The sequence below is a fragment of the Vigna umbellata genome, chromosome 6 (genome assembly GCF_029865625.1).
Source record: "Vigna umbellata cultivar VRB3 chromosome 6, Vumbellata_1.0, whole genome shotgun sequence".
NCBI lineage: Eukaryota > Viridiplantae > Streptophyta > Magnoliopsida > Fabales > Fabaceae > Vigna > Vigna umbellata.
This window is the reverse complement of record NC_142170.1, coordinates 4,439,639-4,454,687: the sequence shown is the minus strand read 5'-3', so window position 1 is coordinate 4,454,687 and position 15,049 is coordinate 4,439,639. Positions and strand designations below refer to the sequence as shown.

At 32.7% G+C, this 15,049-nt stretch overlaps 2 protein-coding genes across 3 annotated transcripts; one reads left to right on the top strand and one right to left on the bottom strand.

The window, feature by feature from the left end:
* Positions 1 to 1,821: 1,821 nt before the first annotated feature.
* On the top strand, positions 1,822 to 2,960 carry LOC124839042 (uncharacterized). 2 transcript variants are annotated; one of them, XM_088093721.1, is made up of 3 exons: positions 1,822 to 2,228; positions 2,445 to 2,588; positions 2,685 to 2,960. In XM_088093721.1, exons 1-3 carry the CDS (start codon positions 1,920 to 1,922, stop codon positions 2,703 to 2,705), a joined length of 474 nt encoding a protein of 157 aa, XP_087949847.1. In that variant the 5' UTR covers positions 1,822 to 1,919; the 3' UTR covers positions 2,706 to 2,960. The 2 variants fall into 2 exon arrangements, with proteins under 2 accessions (XP_087949847.1, XP_047170739.1); XM_047314783.2 differs by having other exon boundaries at positions 2,445 to 2,960.
* Positions 2,961 to 3,855: 895 nt separating this feature from the next.
* LOC124839039 (Nucleotidyltransferase family protein) lies at positions 3,856 to 9,830 on the bottom strand. Its single transcript, XM_047314781.2, has 13 exons — positions 9,352 to 9,830; positions 8,806 to 8,918; positions 8,655 to 8,711; positions 8,468 to 8,563; positions 8,289 to 8,359; positions 7,666 to 7,708; positions 6,319 to 6,399; positions 6,177 to 6,236; positions 5,920 to 5,970; positions 5,573 to 5,670; positions 5,424 to 5,472; positions 5,019 to 5,063; positions 3,856 to 4,825 (listed from the first exon to the last, which is right to left on the bottom strand). The coding sequence occupies exons 1-13, from the start codon at positions 9,698 to 9,700 to the stop codon at positions 4,364 to 4,366; spliced, it is 1,575 nt and encodes a 524-aa protein (XP_047170737.1). The 5' UTR covers positions 9,701 to 9,830; the 3' UTR covers positions 3,856 to 4,363.
* Between the last annotated feature and the right edge of the window lie 5,219 nt (positions 9,831 to 15,049).

Here is a 15,049-nt window from a genome sequence, read left to right as displayed (position 1 = left end):
GGTGATGGCCCAGAGGCTTAGTAGTTCTAGTAGTTTACTTTCTTTAGTAGTTGTCTTTCTTTGATGGTTTTAATACACTATTCCTATACATAATTTTGATACTTGTACTTTGCATATAAATTAATATTTATATAATTGTTTTAAATGACTATAAACATAACTTTGTGTTTTCGTGTCTTCTAATTGGTTTATTTTATTAATAATGTGATAGTGCTTTTATTATGGTTTAATAATATATTTTGGAATATTACTAATTTGAATTACTATAAAAAAACACATTAGGATTTAATTTTAAAAAGAATTATAAATAAAACCAGATAAATAAAAGAATGTTATGTAAAAAAGAAAATATTAAAAAGAAGAAAGAAGAAATGAAAACTGTAAGAGAAAGAAGAAAACCAAAATGACAAGGAAACCTATTTTGTATGGACGTTATAAGTATGGTAATAACCATTGCATTATTTTTCCTTCTAATTTAGGAGCAGTTTTTTAAAATTTAAAATAAGTATTTTTAAATAATTATTTATTTAAAATGTATATAGATTTACTAATTAAAAAACTACTTTGTATTGAAATAAACATTTAAAATAAAATAAAAATTATTTATTTTATTAGAATAAAACAACATAATAAATTAAACACAAAACAAACTAACACTTGAACTACAGTATAATAAATAAATTTAACTAAACATAGAACTACAACAAAAAAATATAATTTACTAGAAAATAATTTCATAAGATGATTTTGTTTCAAAATATTGAAATAAATTTTTAAAAATATAAATTTTGAAATGTATGCCTATTGAGTATTATTTATTATAAGAAAAATTACATTTGTATTTAATAATAACTTCATATTTTTTCTAATATTCAAGTTAAAAATTAATTATTCAATTTTTATGTATTTAATTTTACTGCATATTATAAATAGAGGTTTCATTTTATTAAGAAAATGATTTAGATATATAAAAAATATTAAAAACTCATTTGCATGAAAATATTATTAAAAAAGTTATCAGTCTCATTCATTACCTATTTAGTCCAAAATAATCTATAAATTAATAATATAAAAGATTTTATACTAACCATGCATGAAATATTAAGTTTTTTAGAACAACTTTATATGTAAGATAAGACATTTTTATATTAAGTGTAACAGTCATATTAAACAATTTTATACTATTAATCAATTAAAGTTTCATTTAATATAAATTTTAAGTTTAAATATATTTTTAATCCTAAAGTATTTTTTATTTTTTTTCTTAATTTTGTTTCTTTCTTTATTAATTTCTTTAAAAATAAGGATTATTATTTTTTTCCTAATATTATGTGACACTAACAAACTATCTGCATTATAATTTTTCCTGATATTTTTGACTTTTAATCATCTTTTAGTTAGGTTTATGAATTTCTTTTAGTTAAACAAATTTTTTTCAATTTTCAATTTTAAAAAACATTAAATTATATTTTATTTTACTATTGCTACAATTTACAACTATGCAAAATACAGTCTGGTTTTTTACCTGTTAGAAAGAAAGAACAGAGTTGCAGGCACCAGACCTCAGTCACTCACCTAACCCTTCTCCCTGCTTTCTTCTGCCACCATTCAAAACCTAAAACCCAACAAACACAATTCTTCAACCTTTTCTCATTTAATTGATAAAAAGATGAAAACTTTAGAGAACAAGAAAAGCACAGTTCAAAAGGGTCATGTGATTTTGAATGTCTTGGAACTGTGTTGTGTGTGATCACTTTCTAATGGTACAAAAAATGCATGAAATTCTCATTGTCATGTCCTTCACATTTACCTAGTCAAAGATGAAAGTTGAAAAAACCCTATTGTACCAAAAGGCTCAAACACAGCCCACTTCTTCTCCAACTTGTCTTTGACTTGACCTACCTACCCACTTCAAATTAATGCAAAACCACCCTTCTTCTTCTCTTATGCATTCCATCACCATGGAAGAACAACAACAACAACCAAAGCTCATCAAAGATCATGGCTCCAAGGACAAGAACCACACCATGCACACACCCAATCCCAACCCTTCTCAAACCATCATGAGACTGGCTTCACTTGCCATCGGCTTCAACGTGAGGTTGAAATCATCTGACATGCCTGCCCACATGCAGGAACATGCTCTTCGTCACACTAGATCACTCCTTTCTCTTTCAACTCCTTCTCCAAAGCTCTCTAACACTCTCATAGCTAGAGCTCTCAAAAAGGTACACTGCAGCCTTTGGAAAACTCTTACTGTGTACCCTTTTTTGGTGATGTTCAACATACTCAAATATTAGTAATATCTTTGATTCTTTGTATTGAAACTTACGGAATCTTGTTTTGAACCTTATTTTTCTCTTATATGTAACCTTTGCTATATAATTGAATCATTCTCTTACTAAATTAAGTTGTTTGCTATTAATATTTTGAATCAATTTCAGGAGTTTGACACGAAGTATGGACTGGCCTGGCATTGCGTGGTAGGGAAGAGTTTCGGGTCCTTTGTGAGTCACACTGGTGGAGGGTTCATCTACTTCTCAATTGACTCACTTTCTGTTCTTCTCTTCAAAACTGAGGTTCATTTGGTCAGACAACCTCCTTCTCTTTAATTGTATGTACTTTTGGTTAATTCTTTTAACTAATGTTTCTTAAAAGTATTTCATGTATCAATGACAACTCAGGTTGAGTCTTTAATAGCTTAATGAATGAATGGCTCTGACTACCGGGTGCATAACATGTTACCATGTTCTTCTAAAGGTTGACAAGTTCTTGTGAAACACCAGGCACAGTGAAACTTCTGTGCATGCATGTCAAGAAGTTGTGTTAATGGATTGCTTAAGGAAGCTGAGATTTTAGTTGATTGGTCATATTTGGCGTGGTTTCCTTAATTGTTTATTCTGTTTCTTTTCTTAAAAACTGAAGCCTATAAATGAACAGTGTTTTTGGCATGCTGTCTATTGGTAGTAGTAACAGAACACCGACCACAAGAATTTGCAATTTATCCTTATTAACTAAAAGTTGGTGAACTTTTTCCACTATTGATCTCATTTATTTTGGCTTGTCCCCATTTCTACTTTCCTACTATTTTCACCTCTTATGAATTCAGAAGACTGTTTTGGTTCTGGGGTTCATGATTTCTGACTTGTGTTTACCTTATATTCTGCTTGTTTCCTGATAAAAGAATTCTTGTAATATACTACTTGAATTCTAACTTTTTTTTTAAAAGAAAGTTAATTGTATCTGTTCATGATAATAAGAGAAATAATAAGAAGATTGTGCTGTTAATTAACATTTTTTTAAAATAATCCACATGATTCGGACTTGTAATAAAAACGATTTTCTTATTAAAACCAAATCCTCTGTATTTCCTGTTAGCACAACTTTTTTGACTTGACTTGTAGTTTGCCCGTTGCAGAATGCAGTCACATTTTACTTTTGCATCTTGACAAAGCTATAAAAACCTTATTTCCTTAAGAAACTCGCATTAAATATGACTAGACAGATAATTGCTTAATACTTTCTAACTTTATTATTAAAACTATTCAACTAAAAATTTAAATCATAAAAATTTGTTGGCCACACTTCATATTTTTAAGAAGCCAATTAAATTGATTGAAAAAGAATAAATTATGCAGTTTTATAATATAAAGGTCACATTGTTTTAATTGTTTAAAATTATGTGCAAGTAATTTTAAACTTTTAAAAGCATTTGGCATTTAATCACATATCATAGAGTAAAATATTCCACGATGAGATGATGACATTGATTTTGATCGTACTGCAAAAGATGCTCCAACAAGACAAGGTAACTTAGGTAGATCATTATGAAATAGATAGAATACGGCAGGAAACTATCAAAACCAGCTAAATGATTGCATTCATTTTGAACAAAACCATATGGCATACTCTCCTCCTCTACTATTTCTTTCATCTTCAGATTGGTTTACATAGCTTCTTTAACAAAAACTGGACAGGCAACAACATAGTTTATCCCTTACAAAATTTTAATCCCCAGTTCCTTAAACAGTAAGTTTCACACCTACATTTAAATAAAAAAAAAAACTAAATTTAATCTCTAAGACTAACGCTCCTCTCTCGATTTAGGGATAAGAATTCTGCTATTTCAAAAATACAGACATTGAAATCAATTATCTAATGGGGAAAAAATAAAAAATAAAAAATAAAAACTGATAATTTGCAGGAGTGGAAGGAATAGAGCTCGCATCATGGGTCTGTGACAACATTGGACTCAAATTCGCTTTAACTCTGATGATGCCTTTATTCCTTCATTTTCAAACCACTGATCATGTTACAATCCTCAGTCATTTTGTAAGAAACCTCACAGCACTCGGCGTCTGGTCTAAGAACCGCTGTATTCTAGTTGAGCTTTTCTCTTTCGTCTCTTTTTTTTATCCTTCTCTTTTCTAGAGTCATTATCCTCATTCCCTTTCATCTGAATATTATCATTTTCCTTTTCCTTTAGCTTCTTACTAGAATTCTTTGAACCAGATTTTCTCTTCTTTGCTGAATAACGTGAGCTAGGCTCTGCACTGGCGTCGCCTCCCCGTGGTAATGGTTCTTCTTCATAATCTAACTGCCAATTGCATAACATCTCCTGTTCTCCATACTGTTGTTGTAATGGCTCGCCAGCACCAGGAAGCAACTTATCAAAAGTCACATCCCCGTTCAAACCACCTTTACGCTGCAGCAGAACAGGATCTGGTCTGATTATAGTCCCCAGAATGCTCCTGTTCGGTCCTAAGCTCATAATGATCTTGGGATTCGTCAAATTTTTAGATGCCATTGAAAAAGCTGACCTAATCTGAGGAAAAAGAATAAAAATTTAATTTTAGTCACTTAAAACCAAAAGTAACGAATACATAATACATATGATATTATTATTATTAGATTTAATTGTAACCTATCAGCTAAAGAACATGTATACACTCAAAAAATGTCTTGAAAGTCAAATAAAAAAACAGGAAATATAATTTACAATGAAAGAGTAAACAGACCTGGAAATAATTAAAAGAGTTCTTCCCAATGTCATTTTCTGGTGCCTGATTCAGCCAAAAAAACACTATCAATCAACTAAAGGAATAATAATAGTTTGTCTAATATACACAAAAACAAAAGTAGTGTCAATATAATATATAAATGCATGTAAAAAATAATTTGAAAGCAATTTACAACAGAACCAAAAAGACAGACTTCAATTTTCTAAGACAATATTCAACTCCTGCTTAGATATTTTATAGTTCACTGTCCAATTATGATTAGGTCCTTTAACATTTTGGTTGGCGAATATCTTCTCCAATTTCCACTTTTCCTCCATAAAATATTCAGCAATTACTCCAAAAAGGCAAGCAAGTAATGACTCTGGAAATGGAAATAGTAAAAGGGAGTTCTTCAAATGAAACCTGAGGATCCTCGATGGAAATAAGACTTGGCCGAGATTTGTTTAAAAACCTGAGATGACATAGGGAAAAGTTCAATAACCTATATGATAAATTATGCAGCATAATTAAAAATAACATTACTTCAATAATATACCCAAATTCTTTATTACCCTTTACTACTTTTCACAAAAAAAGTGCCTGTCCCATTACAGGACACACCAACATCTGATGTGTTCAATTTGCGTCCATAGAAATCAAAAAAATGCACCTGATTTCAAAATGAAAAAAAAAAATAGCACTATCAGAATGGTAAATTGATATATTTCTTACTGTCATCCTATAAAGGAAACATTTATCAAAACAAAGGTACACAGCACACAATTATTGTGCATGTTTCTCTTCCTTAAACTGCTAAATTGCACAGAACAGTCGCCAATAATGAATGACAACTCATATAACACCCCTGGAACCAAAAAGACAGATGCAAAACGATACTTCAGAATCAGAAGATACGCACCAAAAGGACTCCCAGGTTGTGCTCTGCAGAAGCTTGGCTCAGGCGAAGATTCTGAAGCAAACAAGTGTCAAAAACTTAGATCATGATATTGGCAAAAAGTTCCGGGTTTGAAAATATTAGAAAGAAAAGAGTGAATTTATTTATTCATTATTTCTCATGATGCGGAGGTGGACTATATGCTCAATAGGGAAAACCTCATCATGCTTCAAGCAAGTGAACAACACTAAATTTTTAAAGCATATTCAAGAACCACTAACCCGCAACATTGCCATCAGCATGGCAAGAAGCGCATACGAGCCAATCCCACCAGAATATACCTGCATACTTAACAAGAATCACAATTAGGCATACTGGAATCAGAACATTACAAGAAATATTCATATTATAGAGAACTCTTGCCTCATTTAGCTCTCTTTGCTGCAGAAATACTTTCAAAATCAAACACAGGGGCCTTAGAGGTGGCCACTTAAGTACTGCTTCCTACAAAATGAACATTACAATCATGAACAAGAATACAGATAATGTTCCATCCAATACAGTATACTTAGTTGTATATGTTATGTTTTGCATTCTTCTTTCTTGCATTAAAAAAGGTGTGACTAAGAAAAAATAAAGAAAAAACTTCATAGTGCAGGTGGCATTCTGTGATGTTTCTTTAAGTGACCTATTGCAAAGCTCCTCTCTAGAATTTTACTTACCAAGGTAATATGGATATTTTACCAGTGCAATATGATATATTGAGCACAAGGGATCCCATTCCACATTTTGAAACAAAAATAATACAATATTCCATCCAAAGACTTCCTAGCAGGAACGCTCTAGTAAGCAATTTTATATAGCAGAAGCATTGCAAATCAAGTAAGACTGACATTATTAATTTTATCCTACACCACCACTCGATATTATTAACCTTTAGGCATAGAATTCACCAATTATCAGATACTATGATAGGACCCTTGGGCCCAATTTTGATAATGACCAAGGATTTGATCGGGTGCCAAACCTGGATGGGGGCCTATCATATGGAGGGTATATTCGTGAAGGAAGAAAATGATTCCTGTAGAGAGATTAGTGGTGCTAAGTCATGTGGTTATCACGTGCCCAGGGGGAAATTCTGTTAGAAGAGCTATGTTAGAGTCATTCTTTTAATAGGTCAGTTGGGGGATTATGGGGGATTCATACTGATCATGTTAAAGTGGTTGGGAGAGTATCTCTCTGTATAGGAGACAGGCTCTGGTTGTCATTTACATTCACTGTAAGAGCACCTGTAGCTCCTCTTTTTCATTAAATAATACTATCTACCAGAATCCTTTCTGGGACTTCTATCAGACAGCTAATTAACAACTAGATTAATCACAAGGTCCACAATATAGCTTAAACCAATATCCATTTAAAAATCAAATACAATCATTTCCTTTCTTGTTAAGTTGATCAACAAAAGCCTAATTATATAAACTATGTTCACATTTCCACTTATGTTCAATTTTGTTAGATGGCAATGCCATGGAAGAATGGTGTGGTAAATTTTCACCAATTGCTGTGGACAATTTGCAAAGAGAAGCCCATTATGGTGGCACACTTGGCTAGAATGGCATGTTTATACGACATGATTTTGGCATTCTACCATTAACAACACTGCTTATATTACGCAATTGGCATCAGTTATAAATTTAAAAACAACACAGCATCACAAATAAATAAAAAAGTGCATAGTGAAATCAAGTGGTGGGAAATAATAAAATATACCTGAATATACTCAGCCGCTTTGGGTCCATTGTCAATGTCAAAACTGAAATAAAGCATAATTCCTTGGTGGATAAATGAAATTCAAAAAAACATGATACTGAAATAGTTTTAGTTCTTAGACACAATATTAAACAACATGACAACTCTAGCTATGTGAGGACAATGGATCAATCTATAGTATAAACAAATTGACTATACTCAGTATAATGTGGTCATGACTAGTTACAATAGGTAGCAAGTGCTAATTATGTGGTTGGGTGCTAAACGTATAGATATTTAACTACTTATTAAGAAAAATGAATGCATGAAGGAAAAACTATAAGGGTTTTATCATGGAAATGCATGTAACACAGTGAATTAAGCAGAATCTTCAAATATGAGAGTGATAGATAAATCTGCAGTAGTTTCGATTAGCTATTTGATTCAACTATAGAAAATCCATAATAATGATTTAAAAATATACAAAGATATTCAAGTCAAACAATTCATCCAATATCGTATAATAAAGTGGGACAAGTAAACTTAAGTACACTTCATACAGACACACAAATATCATAAAATCATATCTTGACAGAAAAATCAAGAAGAAAAATTATGAGAAACCAAGTAACTTAAAGTCGTACCTTATATCAAATGCAAGACCACTCTTCTTCTCAACAAATTTAATAATTGGTACCCGCGCCTTTCCAATGACCTGGCAAAAGATATTCAAAAGCAAAATACTAACCACTCAAAATTTTTACAACATTGATTAATGTTTCCTGGCAAGAAAAATACAGATATTTAAGCATCACAGGCAGACCTGAATCTTTTTAGCCATGTTCCTTTGGGACAATGCTTTAGAAATTGCATTCAGTCCAATCTGTGGATTTGGCAAGCCTGATTTCAGAATCACAACCTGCATTCAAAGAATTTGACCATAATGCATCAACTTTCAGGTGCCCCGCTTCAGGAGAAGAATTTACTATCAGTACATCAACCATACTTACGTCAATATCACTGGTGGGAAGATACAGCCCTGTCCTGAAAGACCCAAATACTTCCACCTGAGAGTAACAGAAAAAGAAGACAAAAGAAACCTCATTGAAACATAAAACTCAACACAAAATGGTGCAATGCAATAACTAAAAATGTTTCTACCCGACAATGAGGCCATATGTGTTTTATAACTCCAAACACGGATTCTATTGCCATATCCCGTGCAGCTTTCTCTTCAACAGTTGGTGACAAAAACTCACAAAAATCCACTATCTCTGCACAACAAGCACCGCAAAATAAATAAAAAAATCCAAAACCGTATATAACAGTAAGAGTGTTGTCTGGTTTCATGCTGGAAATAATGATTTTGACAACAGTCTAACTCGATTTTATAAATATATAGTTATTGAAAAATTGATTTTACTAATGTAGCTTTCCCGCTTGGACTGCTTTACAGCAAACTTGCTCTCAAATTAAAGGAACCAGGCATAAACCACCTCACTTGAAAATGAATTATCGGCAAAAACAAATTCTACAAAATCAGTTTTGCAAACGCACATCCAAACACCTTAAAACTCCGCTCTATTTTTCCCTAACCGGCTCTACAAAGGACCAAATTAAATAAGTTCCCTATGTGTCGTTGGAGCTGTTCTCCAATTAAAATTAAAGCATTACGTCCAAGTGAAAACGCCATAACGAATGCGTTACCTTTATGCAGCTGAAGCATTGGACTCTTAAATTTGCAATTCCCGCCGAACCAGACACTCTCGAGCTTCGGCTCTGGCGCAGGAGTCGGCGTCTTTGGTTCTGGCGCTGCGGCGAGCGGCTCTGGGTGGGAGACGCCGCCGTGGGCCTCGGAAGCAACGTCGAGGGAGAAGAAATCGACGGTGGTGGAGGTGGGAGAGGCGTGTTGGGGAGTATCGACTGAAATCTCGTTGCGGAAAACGGAGTAGGATTCGCCGTTATCGGGAAATTGGAAATCGGCGGCGGATAGAGCGAGGGGACTGAGAGTGTCGTACACGAAGGTTTCGGGAATATTCAGTGACTGCTCCTCCATTTGAAAACCAAGAAGGTGGAACAGTGAAGAAGAAGAAGATGAAAAGGGATAATATGAATTGAAATTAGGGTTCTGTTTTTCAGGGTTTATCTCTACGCGACGCTTCTCAAAAGATTTAGAATACTGCTGGGTAACCCTGTTCTACCATGTCTACTTCAGTCACTTAGCTAGTCAAAATTTTGAAAATTTAATTATAAGTCTTTTTTAATTAAAAAGTAACAAATTTTTTTGTAATTTAAATTTAAATAAATTTCACAAGATAATTCAAAATAAAATAAAATATTATATAATCAAATATAATTCAAAAACAAGATAAAATGCAAATAAATATATTTTTGATTATTTTTGTGTTAACTATGTATGAGATTAGAGTATTGAATATTAAATTCTAAATGAATAGGTTGAAAATTCACCCGTATAAAAAAAAGAATGTTGCTCCCTCCACCACCCCTATCTTCTTCCTATATCACTTCAATTTCTTTTAAATTATAATTTTATCTTTTTTACTTTTACCTTTACCTATTTTACTTTTTATTTCACTCAGCCATAAGCCTCCACTCCCACTTTCACTTTCTCTCTTTCTCTTCATTTTCATTTTCGTTAACACACCAGTCTCCACTTCCGTTGTTTCTTCTTTCTTTCTTATTTGCGTTGGTGGTGCGTCGTTCGTGATGGTGGTGGTTCGTGGCGGTGGCGGTTCGATCCAGTGGTGGTTCGTGCGTTTGATGCCGGAAGGGGAAGAGTTGATGCCACATCGGGTTGTAAAATCGTAAGTAAGATTGTTGTGGTTGTTTGTTGTTGGGGATGTTCTGTATTGAAAAGCAGAACTTGGGTTCTCATTGGATTTTGAATTTGGTGTGAGATTAGTGTGAATTGGAAGATTGTGGAGATGGGCATTGAGAATCTGAGCATTGTCTATCATCATGATGATTTATATGAATCTCTAGTTGTTGTAGGTTTAGTCTCTAATTATAATGTACTAAGAACTTTAATAATTGTTGTATCTGCTAGGAAAATGCGACATAAGTTTTCAATACGGGACTCTCACGCTCTATTATGTATACCTTTATTGTCTTTCTCACATTTTTCTTTTGTCTTAATTGAAAATAAAAATCTTGCTCCGATTATTCTTCATGTATTGTAAACCATATAAAGGAGAATCGTTTAAGATCCTATGAATAGTGACAACCTGGGAAGCATCTCAAAGGTTAGATCACTCACTAACAAAAACAACATACACTGATTTGTTGAGCACCCAAGCCTATGTCAAAAGGATGTGGTTGATGCAAAGGATATCCTTCAACGGACGTCCATATGCGTTCACGGACGTCCTCACGGACGTCCATGTGCATTTAAGAATGCAATGCATAATCAAAGACGTTATAGCGTTGGACTGTGGGGGTGTTGGTAAAAGTTAAAATCAGAAATTAAACATTACTGAAGGGTAAAGGAGGAATAAAGAGGTGCAGAGAGCTGTCTATGGTGATGTAGGGAGTAACTCCCTACAAAAAATTATATATTTTTTAAATCTAATCCAATCTGAATCCATGAAAGGCCGAATTGGCCTATAAATTTTAACCCATTTTGACACTAATTTAGAGATAGAGATTTTGATAATTATTATATATTTAAAATTAGTTTGTGTGATACCTTTATTTTTATTTTATTTTCAAAAACAATTTTTTAAATAATTTATATTGTAACACTTCAATTTAGAAAAAGAAAATTTAAAAAGTGATAGTATGATAGATTAAAAGTTAAGAAAGAAAAACTTTTCTAAATATATTCTTGTTGTGAAAAAAATATTAGGCTCTTATTAAATAATAGTCTTTTTCTCGAACAGATAGGCTAATTTTGAATATTTTATGAGATAAGAAATACCAATTAAAATAATCTAAATTAGGATAGATATGTTAATTTACAAAGATACCTATAGGTCTTTGATTCTTAATCTAGTGTCCCATTTATATTTATTTATATTTAGGCTTAATTGTTTATTTGGTCCCTATATTTAGAGGGTTTTTTTCTGTTTAGTACCCGCTTTTAAAAATGTCTCTGTTTTATCTCAAAGTAGTATAAATTGTATCAATTTAGTCTCTTCCGTTAAATTGTACGTAAACGGAGTTAACTCGTAGTGACGTGGCTATGAAATCTGATTTTTTTTTCTCTCCTCTGCTCTCCTCTGCTCTCCTCTGTTGTTCCCTACAACGTCCAACTTTTTCTTTCATTATAGTATCATAATTGTAGGATTTTTATTCCTCTTTTGCATAATTTTTCCATTAAATTGACATAATTCTTCTTCATTATTTTATTTCCTAATGGAAGATTATTTCTCCTCTTTAATCTCGCAGATTTTCATTTTTCCTATCTCATAATTTTTTGATATCATTTCTTCATCCTCAACCAAGCGCAACAACATTGTTTCTTCTCTTCTTCTTTCTTCTTCCCCTTTCCATTTCTCAGTTTTTTTTTCACCTCTGGGAAAGAATAAACAAATCCAATAAAAAAAAAGAAAAAAAAACATCCACAACAAAACATGGGGTGGGGTGCTTTCTTTACTTATTCTCTCAATTAGTCATCCTATGATTTTTCTCCCTTAGATTCGCGTTGTTTCATTTTCTTCTGTAAGTTTCCTTCACCCTTTTCTTCAATCTCCTTTGGTCTGATCATTATGTGGTTTTTTGTTATTCAAAACCTATCAAGTTTTAATTTTTTTGGGTTTTTTAAAATGTTTTTGGGGTTTGATTGGATAATTCAGCCTTTTCCCAATGTTTTTGGGCTGGGTAAATGGTCACCTAACCTTTCACTGCTTTTCCTCCCTTCTAACAAGCTTTATTGGTTTTTGTTGGGTGTTGAAATGTTTAATCCAACCCTGTTTTGAAAAGTTGCAAAAGGAGAAAGAATCAGCACTACACAAACACACACATTCTCCTTCATTATAAGATAAAAACCATAGTGAGGCAAAAAAAATTTGGTTCACAGTAACAGTGTTCTCTCACCAAAGAGGTCACATTCTAGAGTCGTCAGTCTTCAACTCCCACCACGTCGTTTCCTAGAAGAAGAATCGCGTGCGTTCCTCGAGTCTCCTAAATCGTCGCGGATCTCTAATAGCCAAAATGAGGCGGCTCCATCGTCGTCGAGACCAGCTTCCCCACCTCCCTCTTTGGCCAACTCTTCACTGTTGTTGGTGTCGCAACCTGATCCTCGTCTCCCAAACCCTCAAACTGAACAAAATTTCGTCGCTTCGGTTTCGGGTCAGGTCGCGGAGTGCTCTTTGAACGTTATTTTAGTTGTGAAGATTTTGATGGTGCTGATTGTGGTCATGAGTGGAAGAGGCTCACCGTTGGAATCATTGACGTTCGTGGTTCTGCTTCTAGAGTACGTGGGCGGCGTGTGGTTTCGGTTCCGTGGTGGAATCATGGTTCCAGAAGGTTTGGGTCGAGGATGGTGAAGAAGCTCTTGCTTAAGAAGTTTCGTGCACCCAGGAAAAAAAAGGATAAGGGGAATAAGGAAATATCGGTTAATGAAGTTTCAAGTTTTTTGGAAGATTATAAGTTGCTTGTCTTAGAAATAGAAGAGAAAGAAAAAGTTGCACGTTGTAGGAAAGAGTATAGGAGAGAGGAAAAAAAAATCAGATTTCATGGCCACGTCACTACGAGTTAACTCTGTTCACGCCAATTTAACGGAAGGAACTGGATTAATACAATTTATACTACTTTGGGATAAAACAGATACATTTTTTAAAGCGGATACTAAACTAAAAAAATCCTGAATGTAGGGACCAATTGAGCAATTAAGCCTTTATATTTATTTACTTATTATTTTAAAATCTTTAAGCTACGTAAATTACAATTCCCCACGTCAATATTTTGTATATTTTATTCTTAAATCTATATATTTATGTACTATATAAAACATTTAGGCTAGTAAAATTACAATTTTAACTTTTGTTAATAATTAATTTAGGTCCTTCTTACATGTATTTTAGCTTTTTTTATATTTTATTTAAATAAAACAAAATTAATAAAATATTTCAATCTTTTAAAATATCCGACAACTTAAAATCGTTATTTCAAAACCAAATAGAATATAAAGTTTTATTTGTTAGAATATAGAGTTTGTTTTACTCGTAAAATATATTTATTATAAATTACTAGTATATTATTAAGATAAGTTTACTAGTTTATATGCACTTATATTTATATAGGGTTTTATATAGGTTTAAACCCTCTGTTGGTCCTCAAGTTTGTTGAAAAATCTCAAGTTTTTTTTTTCATGTTATAATTTAATTATTTCCATGTAATAAAATATCCACCTCAGCATATTCACTATCATCACATTTTAACGTCTTCTATGAAAACTTAACGGCCAGGGCTTAATTGGCTTAATTTTATAAGTTGAGATTTCCAAACAAACTTGAGGACCAACCAAGAGTTTAAATCATTTATATAATATAACAATAATAATAAAGTTATATATAAAAATAAAGGAAAACACTTATATTTATTATATAACACTAAAATTACACAATAACACAATTTTCTTCGTAGCAAGTTGATAGTCTCACTAGACAAGAAAAACAACTTTGAAACTCTCACCAATAGCTTTGGAAGGTTTAAAAACCCCCAAAATAACCTAAAGAATATCCAAAGCTAATACCCGAAACCTTGAATTTGATATTTCTAAAACTTGGAAAAAAAAACAAAACTGGTGCAGTAGTGCTCAATGCCCAAAAGTTAGCGCTTAGCACTGGCGCCCCTGGAATGGTGGCGCTCAACGCCAGAAAGCTGGTGCTCAACTCTAGAAAACTACCCCTTAGCGCTATATCAGTTGACAACACATTGTTTTCATGGACTTTGATGCACTTGAGACTTGTTCAAATGATCAAATGGATTCCTTATACACTAGAATTGATGCAAAAACATATTTAGAATTAAAACAAAGTACCCATTTCACCATTAGACCCGAAATTAGGTGCATTAAGTCCATTTAACAGCTCTAAAAGTACCTAAACTGAAAACAACACTTTATAATTCCTATATCAGTTTACCAACTGCATAACCAAGTCTAATTATGCTTGTTAGCACCCTCCAACGCTTCAGTTTCCTTCTAGCCATCCTACTTTCAGTTTCCAACACCTAAACCTCCAAAATGAACTAAAAAACTCAACCTATGAAGCAATTATCACTTATATGACAGATTTTTATGATATAAACCTCTAGACAAGTTCTAATTGGTCAAATAACACACTTCTAACCCTCCAAAATAGTTCACACACTTTACATCAATATCTCACTACTCAAAATTAGTATTTACACCACCAAGTCCTAATTGGTCAAATAACACACT

Coding starts and splice junctions, on each gene's coding strand:
- LOC124839042 (XM_047314783.2), top strand. CDS start 1,920: ATGCAAAACCACCCTTCTTCTTCTCTTATGCATTCCATCACCATGGAA. Junction 2,229..2,444: donor TAGCTAGAGCTCTCAAAAAG/GTACACTGCAGC, acceptor AATCAATTTCAG/GAGTTTGACACGAAGTATGG.
- LOC124839039 (XM_047314781.2), bottom strand. CDS start 9,700: ATGGAGGAGCAGTCACTGAATATTCCCGAAACCTTCGTGTACGACACT. Junction 6,237..6,318: donor AGCAAAGAGAGCTAAATGAG/GCAAGAGTTCTC, acceptor TTAAGTATGCAG/GTATATTCTGGTGGGATTGG. Junction 4,826..5,018: donor ACTCTTTTAATTATTTCCAG/GTCTGTTTACTC, acceptor CTTTTTCCTCAG/ATTAGGTCAGCTTTTTCAAT.